The sequence below is a fragment of the Lissotriton vulgaris genome, chromosome 1_1 (genome assembly GCF_964263255.1).
Source record: "Lissotriton vulgaris chromosome 1_1, aLisVul1.2, whole genome shotgun sequence".
Lineage (NCBI taxonomy): Eukaryota > Metazoa > Chordata > Amphibia > Caudata > Salamandridae > Lissotriton > Lissotriton vulgaris.
In genome coordinates this window covers 86,838,397-86,854,444 of record NC_141685.1, presented here as the reverse complement: position 1 = coordinate 86,854,444, position 16,048 = coordinate 86,838,397, and the positions used below count along the sequence as shown (strand labels likewise).

The window sequence follows — 16,048 nt, the reverse complement described above, 5'->3', positions numbered from 1 at the left end:
AGCAGACCACTCTTACCCAGTCCAAAGATCAGGGCTTGATCTATCACCGTTATTTATCTCACTGCACCATCCCAGCTCAGAACCTGGCTATATGCAAATCAGTCTGTCCCTGGCCCAGTGCATCATGGAAACAGGGCAGACTAAACTACCAAGCCAATTCTTCACCAGAAAGGAGACAAGCTACCGGGGACCGGTTTCTGGCATTTCAGCCGTCTTCGGCCCGGCTTGCTTGAATCCTGATGGTGCAGTAAGAAAGGGACTCATGTCTGAGTATACCCTGCCACACCTATAGTGGCCAAAAACGATTCAGAAAAGGGGGTGGTGATGAACAGAGTGTCCGAAATAAGCAGACCACTCTTACCCAGTCCAAAGATCAGGGCTTGATCCATCACCGTTATTTATCTCACCGCACCATCCCAGCTCAGAACCTGGCTATATGCAAATCAGTCTGTCCCTGGCCCAGTGCATCATGGGAACAGGGCAGACTAAACTACCAAGCCAATTCTTCACCAGGAAGGAGACAGGCTACCGAGGACCGGTTTCTGGCATTTCAGCCGTCTTCGGCCCGGCTTGCTTGAATCCTGATGGTGCAGTGAGAAAGGGACTCATGTCTGAGTATACCCTGCCACACCTATAGTGGCCAAAAACGATTCAGAAAAGGGGGTGGTGATGAACAGAGTGTCTGAAATAAGCAGACCACTCTTACCCAGTCAAAAGATCAGGGCTTGATCCATCACCGTTATTTATCTCACTGCACCATCCCAGCTCAGAACCTGGCTATATGCAAATCAGTCTGTCCCTGGCCCAGTGCATCATGGGAACAGGGCAGACTAAACTACCAAGCCAATTCTTCACCAGAAAGGAGACAAGCTACCGGGGACCGGTTTCTGGCATTTCAGCCGTCTTCGGTCCAGCTTGCTTGAATCCTGATGGTGCAGTGAGAAAGGGACTCATGTCTGAGTATACCCTGCCACACCTATAGTGGCCAAAAACGATTCAGAAAAGGGGGTGGTGATGAACAGAGTGTCTGAAATAAGCAGACCACTCTTACCCAGTCCAAAGATCAGGGCTTGATCCATCACCCTTATTTATCTCACTGCACCATCCCAGCTCAGAACCTGGCTATATGCAAATCAGTCTGTCCCTGGCCCAGTGCATCATGGGAACAGGGCAGACTAAACTACCAAGCCAATTCTTCACCAGAAAGGAGACAAGCTACCGGGGACTGGTTTCTGGCATTTCAACCGTCTTCGGCCCGGCTTGCTTGAATCCTGATGGTGCCGTGAGAAAGGGACTCATGTCTGAGTATACCCTGCCACACCTATAGTGGCCAAAAACGATTCAGAAAAGGGGGTGGTGATGAACAGAGTGTCTGAAATAAGCAGACCACTCTTACCCAGTCCAAAGATCAGGGCTTGATCCATCACCGTTATTTATCTCACTGCACCATCCCAGCTCAGAACCTGGCTATATGCAAATCAGTCTGTCCCTGGCCCAGTGCATCATGGGAACAGGGCAGACTAAACTACCAAGCCAATTCTTCACCAGAAAGGAGACAAGCTACCGGGGACCGGCTTCTGGCATTTCAGCCGTCTTCGGCCCGGCTTGCTTGAATCCTGATGGTGCAGTGAGAAAGGGACTCATGTCTGAGTATACCCTGCCACACCTATAGTGGCCAAAAACGATTCAGAAAAGGGGGTGGTGATGAACAGAGTGTCTGAAATAAGCAGACCACTCTTACCCAGTCCAAAGATCAGGGCTTGATCCATCACTGTTATTTATCTCACTGCACCATCCCAGCTCAGAACCTGGCTATATGCAAATCAGTCTGTCCCTGGCCCAGTGCATCATGGGAACAGGGCAGACTAAACTACCAAGCCAATTCTTCACCAGAAAGGAGACAAGCTACCGGGGACCGGTTTCTGGCATTTCAGCCGTCTTCGGCCCGGCTTGCTTGAATCCTGATGGTGCAGTGAGAAAGGGACTCATGTCTGAGTATACCCTGCCACACCTATAGTGGCCAAAAACGATTCAGAAAAGGGGGTGGTGATGACAAGAGTGTCTGAAATAAGCAGACCACTCTTACCCAGTCCAAAGATCAGGGCTTGATCCATCACCGTTATTTATCTCACTGCACCATCCCACCTCAGAACCTGGCTATATGCAAATCAGTCTGTCCCTGGCCCAGTGCATCATGGGAACAGGGCAGACTAAACTACCAAGCCAATTCTTCACCAGAAAGGAGACAAGCTACCGGGGACCGGTTTCTGGCATTTCAGCCGTCTTCGGCCCGGCTTGCTTGAATCCTGATGGTGCAGTGAGAAAGGGACTCATGTCTGAGTATACCCTGCCACACCTATAGTGGCCAAAAACGATTCGGAAAAGGGGATGGTGATGAACAGAGTGTCTGAAATAAGCAGACCACTCTTACCCAATCCAAAGATCAGGGCTTGATTCATCACCGTTATTTATCTCACTGCACCATCCCAGCTCAGAACCTGGCTATATGCAAATCAGTCTGTCCCTGGCCCAGTGCATCATGGGAACAGGGCAGACTAAACTACCAAGCCAATTCTTCACCAGAAAGGAGACAAGCTACCGGGGACCGGTTTCTGGCATTTCAGCCGTCTTCTGCCCGGCTTGCTTGAATCCTGATGGAGCAGTGAGAAAGGGACTCATGTCTGAGTATACCCTGCCACACCTATAGTGGCCAAAAACGATTCAGAAAAGGGGGTAGTGATGAACAGAGTGTCTGAAATAAGCAGACCACTCTTACCCAGTCCAAAGATCAGGGCTTGATCCATCACCGTTATTTATCTCACTGCACCATCCCAGCTCAGAACCTGGCTATATGCAAATCAGTCTGTCCCTGGCCCAGTGCATCATGGGAACAGGGCAGACTAAACTACCAAGCCAATTCTTCACCAGAAAGGAGACAAGCTACCGGGGACCGGTTTCTGGCATTTCAGCCGTCTTCGGCCCGGCTTGCTTGAATCCTGATGGTGCAGTAAGAAAGGGACTTATGTCTGAGTATACCCTGCCACACCTATAGTGGCCAAAAACGATTCAGAAAAGGGGGTGGTGATGAACAGAGTGTCTGAAATAAGCAGACCACTCTTACCCAGTCCAAAGATCAGGGCTTGATCCATCACCGTTATTTATCTCACTGCACCATCCCAGCTCAGAACCTGGCTATATGCAAATCAGTCTGTCCCTGGCCCAGTGCATCATGGAAACAGGGCAGACTAAACTACCAAGCCAATTCTTCACCAGAAAGGAGACAAGCTACCGGGGACCGGTTTCTGGCATTTCAGCCGTCTTCGGCCCGGCTTGCTTGAATCCTGATGGTGCAGTAAGAAAGGGACTCATGTCTGAGTATACCCTGCCACACCTATAGTGGCCAAAAACGATTCAGAAAAGGGGGTGGTGATGAACAGAGTGTCTGAAATAAGCAGACCACTCTTACCCAGTCCAAAGATCAGGGCTTGATCCATCACCGTTATTTATCTCACTGCACCATCCCAGCTCAGAACCTGGCTATATGCAAATCAGTCTGTCCCTGGCCCAGTGCATCATGGGAACAGGGCAGACTAAACTACCAAGCCAATTCTTCACCAGAAAGGAGACAAGCTACCGGGGACCGGTTTCTGGCATTTCAGCCGTCTTCGGCCCGGCTTGCTTGAATCCTAATGGTGCAGTGAGAAAGGGACTTATGTCTGAGTATACCCTGCCACACCTATAGTGGCCAAAAACGATTCAGAAAAGGGGGTGGTGATGAACAGAGTGTCTGAAATAAGCAGACCACTCTTACCCAGTCCAAAGATCAGGGCTTGATCCATCACCGTTATTTATCTCACCGCACCATCCCAGCTCAGAACTTGGCTATATGCAAATCAGTCTGTCCCTGGCCCAGTGCATCATGGGAACAGGGCAGACTAAACTACCAAGCCAATTCTTCACCAGGAAGGAGACAAGCTACCGGGGACCGGTTTCTGGCATTTCAGCCGTCTTCGGCCCGGCTTGCTTGAATCCTGATGGTGCAGTGAGAAAGGGACTCATGTCTGAGTATACCCTGCCACACCTATAGTGGCCAAAAACGATTCAGAAAAGGGGGTGGTGATGAACAGAGTGTCTGAAATAAGCAGACCACTCTTACCCAGTCAAAAGATCAGGGCTTGATCCATCACCGTTATTTATCTCACTGCACCATCCCAGCTCAGAACCTGGCTATATGCAAATCAGTCTGTCCCTGGCCCAGTGCATCATGGGAACAGGGCAGACTAAACTACCAAGCCAATTCTTCACCAGAAAGGAGACAAGCTACCGGGGACCGGTTTCTGGCATTTCAGCCGTCTTCGGTCCAGCTTGCTTGAATCCTGATGGTGCAGTGAGAAAGGGACTCATGTCTGAGTATACCCTGCCACACCTATAGTGGCCAAAAACGATTCAGAAAAGGGGGTGGTGATGAACAGAGTGGTCTGAAATAAGCAGACCACTCTTACCCAGTCCAAAGATCAGGGCTTGATCCATCACCGTTATTTATCTCACTGCACCATCCCAGCTCAGAACCTGGCTATATGCAAATCAGTCTGTCCCTGGCCCAGTGCATCATGGGAACAGGGCATACTAAACTACCAAGCCAATTGTTCACCAGAAAGGAGACACGCTACTGGGGACCGGTTTCTGGCATTTCAGCCATCTTCGGCCCGGCTTGCTTGAATCCTGATGGTGCAGTGAGAAAGGGACTCATGTCTGAGTATACCCTGCCACACCTATAGTGGCCAAAAACGATTCGGAAAAGGGGATGGTGATGAACAGAGTGTCTGAAATAAGCAGACCACTCTTACCCAATCCAAAGATCAGGGCTTGATTCATCACCGTTATTTATCTCACTGCACCATCCCAGCTCAGAACCTGGCTATATGCAAATCAGTCTGTCCCTGGCCCAGTGCATCATGGGAACAGGGCAGACTAAACTACCAAGCCAATTCTTCACCAGAAAGGAGACAAGCTACCAGGGACCGGTTTCTGGCATTTCAGCCGTCTTCTGCCCGGCTTGCTTGAATCCTGATGGTGCAGTGAGAAAGGGACTCATGTCTGAGTATACCCTGCCACACCTATAGTGGCCAAAAACGATTCAGAAAAGGGGGTAGTGATGAACAGAGTGTCTGAAATAAGCAGACCACTCTTACCCAGTCCAAAGATCAGGGCTTGATCCATCACCGTTATTTATCTCACTGCACCATCCCAGCTCAGAACCTGGCTATATGCAAATCAGTCTGTCCCTGGCCCAGTGCATCATGGGAACAGGGCAGACTAAACTACCAAGCCAATTCTTCACCAGAAAGGAGACAAGCTACCGGGGACCGGTTTCTGGCATTTCAGCCGTCTTCGGCCCGGCTTGCTTGAATCCTGATGGTGCAGTAAGAAAGGGACTTATGTCTGAGTATACCCTGCCACACCTATAGTGGCCAAAAACGATTCAGAAAAGGGGGTGGTGATGAACAGAGTGTCTGAAATAAGCAGACCACTCTTACCCAGTCCAAAGATCAGGGCTTGATCCATCACCGTTATTTATCTCACTGCACCATCCCAGCTCAGAACCTGGCTATATGCAAATCAGTCTGTCCCTGGCCCAGTGCATCATGGAAACAGGGCAGACTAAACTACCAAGCCAATTCTTCACCAGAAAGGAGACAAGCTACCGGGGACCGGTTTCTGGCATTTCAGCCGTCTTCGGCCCGGCTTGCTTGAATCCTGATGGTGCAGTAAGAAAGGGACTCATGTCTGAGTATACCCTGCCACACCTATAGTGGCCAAAAACGATTCAGAAAAGGGGGTGGTGATGAACAGAGTGTCTGAAATAAGCAGACCACTCTTACCCAGTCCAAAGATCAGGGCTTGATCCATCACCGTTATTTATCTCACTGCACCATCCCAGCTCAGAACCTGGCTATATGCAAATCAGTCTGTCCCTGGCCCAGTGCATCATGGGAACAGGGCAGACTAAACTACCAAGCCAATTCTTCACCAGAAAGGAGACAAGCTACCGGGGACCGGTTTCTGGCATTTCAGCCGTCTTCGGCCCGGCTTGCTTGAATCCTGATGGTGCAGTGAGAAAGGGACTTATGTCTGAGTATACCCTGCCACACCTATAGTGGCCAAAAACGATTCAGAAAAGGGGGTGGTGATGAACAGAGTGTCTGAAATAAGCAGACCACTCTTACCCAGTCCAAAGATCAGGGCTTGATCCATCACCGTTATTTATCTCACCGCACCATCCCAGCTCAGAACTTGGCTATATGCAAATCAGTCTGTCCCTGGCCCAGTGCATCATGGGAACAGGGCAGACTAAACTACCAAGCCAATTCTTCACCAGGAAGGAGACAAGCTACCGGGGACCGGTTTCTGGCATTTCAGCCGTCTTCGGCCCGGCTTGCTTGAATCCTAATGGTGCAGTGAGAAAGGGACTCATGTCTGAGTATACCCTGCCACACCTATAGTGGCCAAAAACGATTCAGAAAAGGGGGTGGTGATGAACAGAGTGTCTGAAATAAGCAGACCACTCTTACCCAGTCAAAAGATCAGGGCTTGATCCATCACCGTTATTTATCTCACTGCACCATCCCAGCTCAGAACCTGGCTATATGCAAATCAGTCTGTCCCTGGCCCAGTGCATCATGGGAACAGGGCAGACTAAACTACCAAGCCAATTCTTCACCAGAAAGGAGACAAGCTACCGGGGACCGGTTTATGGCATTTCAGCCGTCTTCGGTCCAGCTTGCTTGAATCCTGATGGTGCAGTGAGAAAGGGACTCATGTCTGAGTATACCCTGCCACACCTATAGTGGCCAAAAACGATTCAGAAAAGGGGGTGGTGATGAACAGAGTGTCTGAAATAAGCAGACCACTCTTACCCAGTCCAAAGATCAGGGCTTGATCCATCACCGTTATTTATCTCACTGCACCATCCCAGCTCAGAACCTGGCTATATGCAAATCAGTCTGTCCCTGGCCCAGTGCATCATGGGAACAGGGCATACTAAACTACCAAGCCAATTGTTCACCAGAAAGGAGACACGCTACTGGGGACCGGTTTCTGGCATTTCAGCCATCTTCGGCCCGGCTTGCTTGAATCCTGATGGTGCAGTGAGAAAGGGACTCATGTCTGAGTATACCCTGCCACACCTATAGTGGCCAAAAACGATTCAGAAAAGGGGGTGGTGATGAACAGAGTGTCTGAAATAAGCAGACCACTCTTACCCAGTCCAAAGATCAGGGCTTGATCCATCACCGTTATTTATCTCACTGCACCATCCCAGCTCAGAACCTGGCTATATGCAAATCAGTCTGTCCCTGGCCCAGTGCATCATGGGAACAGGGCAGACTAAACTACCAAGCCAATTGTTCACCAGAAAGGAGACAAGCTACCGGGGACCGGTTTCTGGCATTTCAGCCGTCTTCGGCCCGGCTTGCTTGAATCCTGATGGTGCAGTGAGAAAGGGACTCATGTCTGAGTATACCCTGCCACACCTATAGTGGCCAAAAACGATTCGGAAAAGGGGATGGTGATGAACAGAGTGTCTGAAATAAGCAGACCACTCTTACCCAATCCAAAGATCAGGGCTTGATTCATCACCGTTATTTATCTCACTGCACCATCCCAGCTCAGAACCTGGCTATATGCAAATCAGTCTGTCCCTGGCCCAGTGCATCATGGGAACAGGGCAGACTAAACTACCAAGCCAATTCTTCACCAGAAAGGAGACAAGCTACCGGGGACCGGTTTCTGGCATTTCAGCCGTCTTCGGCCCGACTTGCTTGAATCCTGAGTTCTGAGCTGGGATGGTGCAGTGAGCTGAAAAACGGTGATGGATCAAGCCCTGATCCTTGGACTGGGTAAGAGTGGTCTGCTTAATTCAGACACCTTGCTCATCACCCCCCCCTTTTCTGAATAATTTTTGTCCACCATAAGCGTGGAAGGGTATACTCAGATGTGAGTCCCTAGCTCATTGCACCATCAGGATTCAAGCAAGCCGGGCCGAAGATGGCTGAAATGCCAGAAACCGGTAGCTTGTTTCCTTCCCAGTATAAGAATTGGCTCGGTAGTTTGGTCTGCCCTGTTCCCATGATGCACTGGGCCAGGGTCAGACTAATTTGCATATAGCCAAGTTCTGAGCTGGGATGGTGCAGTGAGCTGAAAAACGGTGATGGATCAAGCCCTGATCTTTGGACTGGGTAAGAGTGGTCTGCTTAATTCAGACACCTTGTTCATCACCACCCCCTTTTCTGAATAATTTTTGTCCACCATAAGCGTGGAAGGGTATACTCAGATGTGAGTCCCTAGCTCATTGCACCATCAGGATTCAAGCAAGCCGGGCCGAAACCGGCTGAAATGCCAGAAACTGGTCCCCGGTAGCTTGTTTCCTTCCCAGTATAAGAATTGGCTTGGTAGTTTGGTCTGCCCTGTTCCCATGATGCACTGGGCCAGGGTCAGACTAATTTGCATATAGCCAAGTTCTGAGCTGGTGCAGTGAGCTGAAAAACGGTGATGGATCAAGCCCTGATCTTTGGACTGGGTAAGAGTGGTCTGCTTAATTCAGACACCTTGTTCATCACCACCCCCTTTTCTGAATAGTCATTTTTACCTCATCATGAACCATGTCAATAATGTGTTCTCTCTGTCTAAAAACATATAAAATGACTGTTTTGGGATATTTGCTGGAATTGTTTTATTTTATCCTTTTCCTAAAGGCAGACTACATGTCAGTCCTCTTACTGATATTGGACTTAAGAACTTTTTCTTGATTTTTAAAAAGCAGATTCTATGTCAGTTTGCTATTTGATATTATAGAAAAACTTTTTCTTATTTCTTAGCGCACATTTGTTGTGGTGGTCTGTCTATTGACTTTACATCAAGAGTTATTTCTGATTCTGGCTTTTGATATACTTTAGATGTTACTTTTATGTGATCCGCCTGCAAATATTATGATAATTATTTCTCTGACTGAGTAACCATGTTTATGCCTTCAGTAATTATATGAAACGTTTACTTAAGCTTTGTAGCTTGTTGCAGCTTCAAAGGCAAGGGCCTTTACCAAGGGAGCGGTCCTTTCATGGGCAGTATTGCCTGCTATGGCTGACTATAAGGTCATTAAACTGTTTGCCCTATGAGGGCAGAATGTGTTAATTAATAAAAACAACGGTGTCCCATAGACCGAGGGGGTTGAAACACCTCCGGTACTCCGAACTGCTGTAAGTGGTAATGTTGAATAGTTAACACCCGCATGCAGGACCACGGTGGTTAATAGTTGAACATTCACAGCAATAGCTGTGAAAGGAGGCTGAAGTCAGCCCCCGGTTCTCTCTGGGCTCGGCTAAACTGCTTTTCATCATTCAGGTGAGCCGGGAGATGTAGGAGATGAGCATAACACCCCCACCTTCCGAGACACCAGTGACACTGCGAGATACGGGGGAAGGAAGGGAGGGCTCCTGTGTGCCCTGCTGCAGGCTGTATCTTCTGCCTTCTCCTGTCTAATCCCTATATTTCAGAGAGGCAGAGGCTGTGTATTAGGACATTGTAATGTTGAGAGCAGCGGGTCTATATCAGGTTGTATAGGCTGCTGCTGCTCCGTTGTCTTCAATGGAGGTCTAAACATTTCAATGTTCCAAGCTTTGTCTCGTGAAGGGTTTATTTATACTGACCCTCCGCATCATCCCTTCAGATAAGGTATTGATAAAAAGCGCCAACACATTGATGCCTTGTTGCTTCCATTGCTTAGCATTCAAACTCTGCATCAGCTTGAACTTGAATTGCTGTTGCTCCGAGAGCATGGTTTGTATAAATCTGAGTCTGCTTAGACTGATTTATGAACGGTGGGTAGAATTATGTACAAGGACATTAACATACCTTTGCAAACCAGATTGTTTTGATTTGCAAGTTTCATGGTCTGTAAATGGAAAGATGGGGGTTATGAAGACGTGGACTGGGTTGTTAGGGTTTGTTCTCTGAGACTGTGGGTGCACTCTATATTCACAAGGACCTTTTCCAGCAAAGGATCATGGTTCTTGAACCAAAAAAAAAATATGTATTCATAACCAGAGTTGCTTCACAATGGCCTCCAGAGAACAAGAGATTCTTTTGTTTTGTAAGTTCAGGACGGTTATTTGTAAAATGTGATGAAGTTTGATAGTCGTCTGACGCAAAACCATTTCTTTACTTCCTTTCAAGGTATGCTGGGATGACCAGGCAGTGCAGCGTGGCTGCCACCCTTGGAGGAACAAAAAATAAAATAATTGTCTGGTAAGGATTCCTATAACTCTAAGTTTCTTTTTCCCCTGTTTCTTCTTTCTCTATTCCCTTTCTTGATCTGTTTTTCTGTCTCTTCGACTACAATATTTGACTCCCTCTGTGCACTATTCTTGTTGTTATCAAACCTCTGATAATCACCTGATGGAGCCACATTCCACTCTTGGAACATGTTGGGGGGTGTAGTGCAAGTCCAGTTCCTTTTTAGGTCATTTTTGCCCAGCAGCTCCTTAACTATTGGCACATTTGTCTCCTCTTCCAGACCACATGATACTATCCTCCCTATGTCCGTTCTTTCAGGATCTTTCATCTCTGGATCTGACTTCCATCTCATTGCGTCCCCCTAAACTATCCTTTTGTGTCTTATCTACTACAAGCAAAAGACACAGTACATGTGCGTGGACACACATGAACACAGGGCTTGCTTTAGGGTGGTGCGGCCGGTGGAGCTGCGCCTGGTACTGACCTTGGGGGCATTGGGTTTAGAAGTAACTTATGGGTTCACACGCATCTGCTTCAGAGTTTCCTATGCTGGACCCCTGTAGTGAGAGTGGAAGATAGCCTTTTTTCTCTTTCCTCTGTTTTGTGTTTTTCTTTTCTTGACCCTTTTTGGTTTCCTTTACTGTTGTGCTGTTTTTTTCTCTTGTTCAGGTGTTGCAGTACCCGCGTCCTGTCAGAGGAGTGTGATGAGTTCTGGGCCACAAAGTAAGTCCTTATCATCTGCACAATTTGAAATAGTGAATTCCACTGAGCTAACTGGACACAGCATCAGTCCACAGTGGCATTTAAAGTACTGAGTGCAACAAGGCCAATTCTTTCGTTCAACAAAATGTCCCTTCCTAGATCACTGGAAAAGGGAATAGATTAATAGTCTAGGTGGGCATTGGAGTAAATAACAGCTGATAATTCATTAAAAAAATTACAAATATCTTGTGATGCCAGTCTTTGCCACAACAATTGTAAATTGATAGTGTTGGCTGAGAATCGGTGTCACAATATATGTGCAACTTGTACGTTTGCTCTCACATCCATGAGCTCCAGTGATCCGAAGCTCCCGATCCACACAGTGTCCAGAGCTGTTTCACCACTATCAGAAATGCTACTCAACTGATTTCCTATCTTGTTTTTGTCAATACTTTCTTTGTGCAAAGTATACAGTCATGAATGTTTTCTTTGTGTTCAATTACAATATCTGACTCCATTTCTACAGGTGACTGAAGCATGAACAGAAAAAAGAAGGTTTAAATTTTGTGAAACACAACGAAAAGGATTATTTCAAGGAAAGTTAAAACATTCTCAAGCTCTTGAGAAGAAACACATTCTACGTGCCAGAAATAGTGAGGATGTTGGAGCAGAAGAATCTGGTGAATGTGAAAGTAGCCAAATCCCTGAAGTAAAATGGCCATAAATGTTTACCAAATGTCCGTAACTGAGATTAAGGAGAACATTGGCCACAATTGATCCCCACGCAGTGCACTTGAGAAAAGTCAGTGATTTAAATTCTGTTTGATGGTTTATGAGAAATGCTTTGGAGACCCAAACCCTCTCCAACAGATCAGCACCCGTAGACGTGTTGTAATGTGACAGAACGGTCAAAAAGACTAATATCCTCGGTTTACAAGTGCAAGCTTTTGTCTCTGTCTCCTGGAGACAAGAGGAAGAAAAAGATCATTTAAAAGAAAGTCATTCTAAATACACTTTCTCAGATGTCGTTACAGCAAAGATGCTGGATTATCATTTCCAATATAGGAAGATTTTCCCCCACCAACTCTGTCTCTTGGGTTGATCCGAGTGGTTTCAAAGTGTCCTGTAACTTCCAAAGTGGATCATGTACATGTCTTAGCCACTGAGCAAAAAAGCATATACTGGCACAGCAAGTATAAAAGGGGCCGGTGTTACGCTATTAATAATTCATAAACCACCCTGGCATGCCCTAATCAGCTGTCATTACTTGTATGAACAAACATACCTAACAGGCAAACACAAAAGCCCAAAGACCTTATCAGTTTTTTTAAAACTCCTAAATCAAAGGTGATAAACTAGAATCACTAAATAAGACTAATTAAACAAGAGAGAATTCACCCGGGCATAACTTGGAGAAAATGAATCCCTGAGAGGCCTCTTAATCAATACAAGGGGCTCCTCAGTGAAAGTTAATAAGACAAGTTAGATAGGTGCCTTCAAAGGTAGGAAAATGATCTCCAGGTAAAAACTATAATTAGTTAAATACAAATGTGAAGAAGAACTTCTGCAGTGTAGTTTAGAAGTTAATGCTGAGTGTAACACAAACAAAAACAGACTCTGGAATCAGATTTAGTCTGAAGATGGCATGTATTCAGGAACAGACCGAATTTGGAGAAACAAACAACTTGAATAAGAGCAATGAATGTGAGAACAGCTTTAGTCATCAATCCCACCTCACTAAACATGAGAAAACTAGTGCTGGACGAAAATCCTATCAGTGTCCCGAATGCCAGAAAGGCTTCAGTCACAAATCCAACCTTACGATACATGAAAGAATCCACACCGGGCGTAAACAGTATCAGTGCTCCGTGTGCCAAAAAAGCTTCAGTTTTAGTGCCAGTCTGATTCAACATCAGGAAACTCACACTGGCCAAAAACCTTATCAGTGCTCTGAATGCTTGAAAAGCTTTACTCGTAAATCCAGCCTTACTGAACATGAAAGAACCCACACTGGGTATAAACTGTATCAGTGTTCTGAATGCCAAATAAGTTTCTATCACAAATCCAGTTTAACTGAACATCAGAGTATCCATACTGGCATCAAACCGTATCAATGTTCTGAATGCCACAAAAGCTTCAGACTGAAAAAGACTCGCACTAGACATGAGAGAACTCACACGGGGGACAAACCTTATCAGTGCTCTGAATGCTGGAAAAGCTTCAGTCAGGAATCCATCCTTACTGTACATGAAAGAACACACACTGGGCATAAACCGTATCAGTGCTCTGAATGCCCAAAAAGTTTCTCTCAGAAATCCGCTTTTACTGTACATCAGAGAATCCATACTGGGCTCAAACCATATCAGTGCTCTGAATGCTTTAAAAGCTTCAGTAGCAAATTCAATCTCACTTTACATGAGAGAACCCACACTGAGCATAAACCGTATCAGTGCTCTGAATGCCAAAAAAGTTTCTGTCACAAATCCGCTTTAACTGTACATCAGAGAATCCATACTGGCCTCAAACAGTATCAGTGCTCTGAATGCTCTAAAAGCTTCATTCGCAAATCTAGTGTCGCTAGACATGCAAGAACCCACACTGGGCATAAACCGTATCAGTGCTCTGAATGCCAAAAAAGTTTCTGTCACAAATCCGCTTTAACTGTACATCAGAGAATCCATACTGGCCTCAAACCGTATCAGTGCTCTGAATGCTGTAAAAGCTTCAGTAGCAAATCCGCTCTCACTTTTCATGAAAGAACTCACACCGGACAAAAACCTTATCAGTGCTCTGAATGCTGTAAAAGCTTCAGTTGCAAATCCACTCTCACTTTACATGAAAGAACTCACACTGGACAAAAACCTTATCAGTGCTCTGAATGCTGGAAAAGCTTCAGTCAGGAATCCATCCTTACTGTACATGAAAGAACACACACTGGGCATAAACCGTATCAGTGCTCTGAATGCCCAAAAAGTTTCTCTCAGAAATCCGCTTTTACTGTACATCAGAGAATCCATACTGGGCTCAAACCATATCAGTGCTCTGAATGCTTTAAAAGCTTCAGTAGCAAATTCAATCTCACTTTACATGAGAGAACCCACACTGGGCATAAACCGTATCAGTGCTCTGAATGCCAAAAAAGTTTCTGTCAAAAATCCGCTTTAACTGTACATCAGAGAATCCATACTGGCCTCAAACAGTATCAGTGCTCTGAATGCTCTAAAAGCTTCATTCGCAAATCTAGTGTCGCTACACATGCAAGAACCCACACTGGGCATAAACCATATCAGTGCTCTGAATGCCAAAAAAGTTTCTGTCACAAATCCGCTTTAACTGTACATCAGAGAATCCATACTGGCCTCAAACCGTATCAGTGCTCTGAATGCTATAAAAGCTTCAGTAGCAAATCCGCTCTCACTTTTCATGAAAGAACTCACACCGGACAAAAACCTTATCAGTGCTCTGAATGCTGTAAAAGCTTCAGTTGCAAATCCACTCTCACTTTACATGAAAGAACTCACACTGGACAAAAACCTTATCAGTGCTCTGAATGCTGGAAATGGTTCAGTCAGAAATCCAGCCTTACTGCACATGAAAGTACCCACACTGGGCATAACCTGTATCAGTGCTCTGAATGCCAGAAAAGCTTCCGACTGAAAAGGAATCTCACTAGACATGAAAGAACTCATACTGGGGAAAGACCTTATTAGATCTCTGAATACTGGAAAAGTTTCAGTTGGAATCTGGTCTCACTCAATTTGGGAGAACTTACCTGTAAAAACCTTGTCTTTGTTCTAAATGCCTGGGAAGCGTCTGCTGGAGATTCAGTTTCATTCAACAAGAGAGAACCCACAATGAGAAAGAAAATGATCCGTGCTCTCAATGTGACAAAAACTTCAGTTGTAAATGTAACCTTTCTACGTAAGAGAGACAATGTGGTAGAATAAAAGGTGCTCACTGTAAACACTGAGGAGGAGCTTTCAGCATCAAAAAACATTTACATGAAGCAGCTACAAAGACTCCACTCTATTGATTGTTCTACAAACTGTCTACTGAGAAAAGCACACAGCGAGGGATGGAAATGCTTGAATTAAAATCATTCCTAAGCCACTATTTGGGGCATCATTCCATTCAGTGTGTTTTCCTCCCTGAGTGTTTATATGCAGAGCTCTGACCCACAAAGGCCATTCGATCCTGAACTTTGAGGCCACGCTGCTAGGATCAGGAATGCTTGCAACATCAAACTGTTTGCACCCATAATGACCCTCACCAGGGGTCTGCAGCAGGAGTCCCTTTGTCTTAGGTCTCTGTGCCACGGAGGGCTGATCTTTGAGAAAAACTAACAGTGATGGAAGGACTGGTCATTAATCTCGGCAACATCTCACCACATTATTCTCTAGTCTCCGTGCCACTAAAGACAAGGCCAACCATATGCAAATCATTCTTGCCCCACCCTAAATTGTTCTAATGACTTCTGTTCCAATAGGACACAGCCTCATATTACAAAGATCCACTTTAGCGGCCTTTTTCAATGTTCTTTTTGCTACAAATGGAACCTGCTTCTCATCTGCTGAGGACAGTTTCACAAGCTTTACAATCACATCAGATACACCCAAGAGAGTCTCACAGATAATCAGGCCTATTCATAAACTACTATAGGACGACTAAAGTACAACAAAATGCGATTCACAAACTATGTGCAGTCGTTCTGCCTCTCCTGTCTTTTTCTTTGTGGAGTTGTCTGCCTCGACTGCAGAGTTTCCGCACAAGTTAGTATAGTTTTAGTAGTAAATGTGGGAGTGATAGAGGGAAGTAGCTGTAAAATGTTAAATACTTATGAATAAAGGGGAGGGGTAAGGCAGGAGTAAAGAGAAGTATAGGGAGGGGTTTAGGGAAGGACAGGCACTCACTAGAGAGTAGGCCCATTTCTATTTACTAACCACACTTATAAAGTCACTACAGCCATAATGTACCTAAAGAGTCGTAAATGTACTCCTGCTCAGAGCCAGAGTAAGTCCAATATCACACATAGCCATCCACTGGAACTGCAACTAGT

The 16,048-nt window shown here is 45.9% G+C and overlaps 1 protein-coding gene across 1 annotated transcript in view; it reads left to right on the top strand.

The window, feature by feature from the left end:
* LOC147737475 (uncharacterized) overlaps nt 1–14,685 on the top strand; it is a 93,207-nt gene extending 78,522 nt beyond the window's left edge. The window contains exons 2-3 of the mRNA XM_086924172.1: nt 12,909–14,345; nt 14,513–14,685. Of these exons, the coding sequence (XP_086780298.1) occupies nt 12,909–14,345; nt 14,513–14,542 (1,467 nt within the window). The 3' untranslated portion in view covers nt 14,543–14,685. The remainder of the gene's footprint in view (nt 1–12,908; nt 14,346–14,512) is intronic.
* The last annotated feature ends 1,363 nt before the right edge of the window (nt 14,686–16,048 follow it).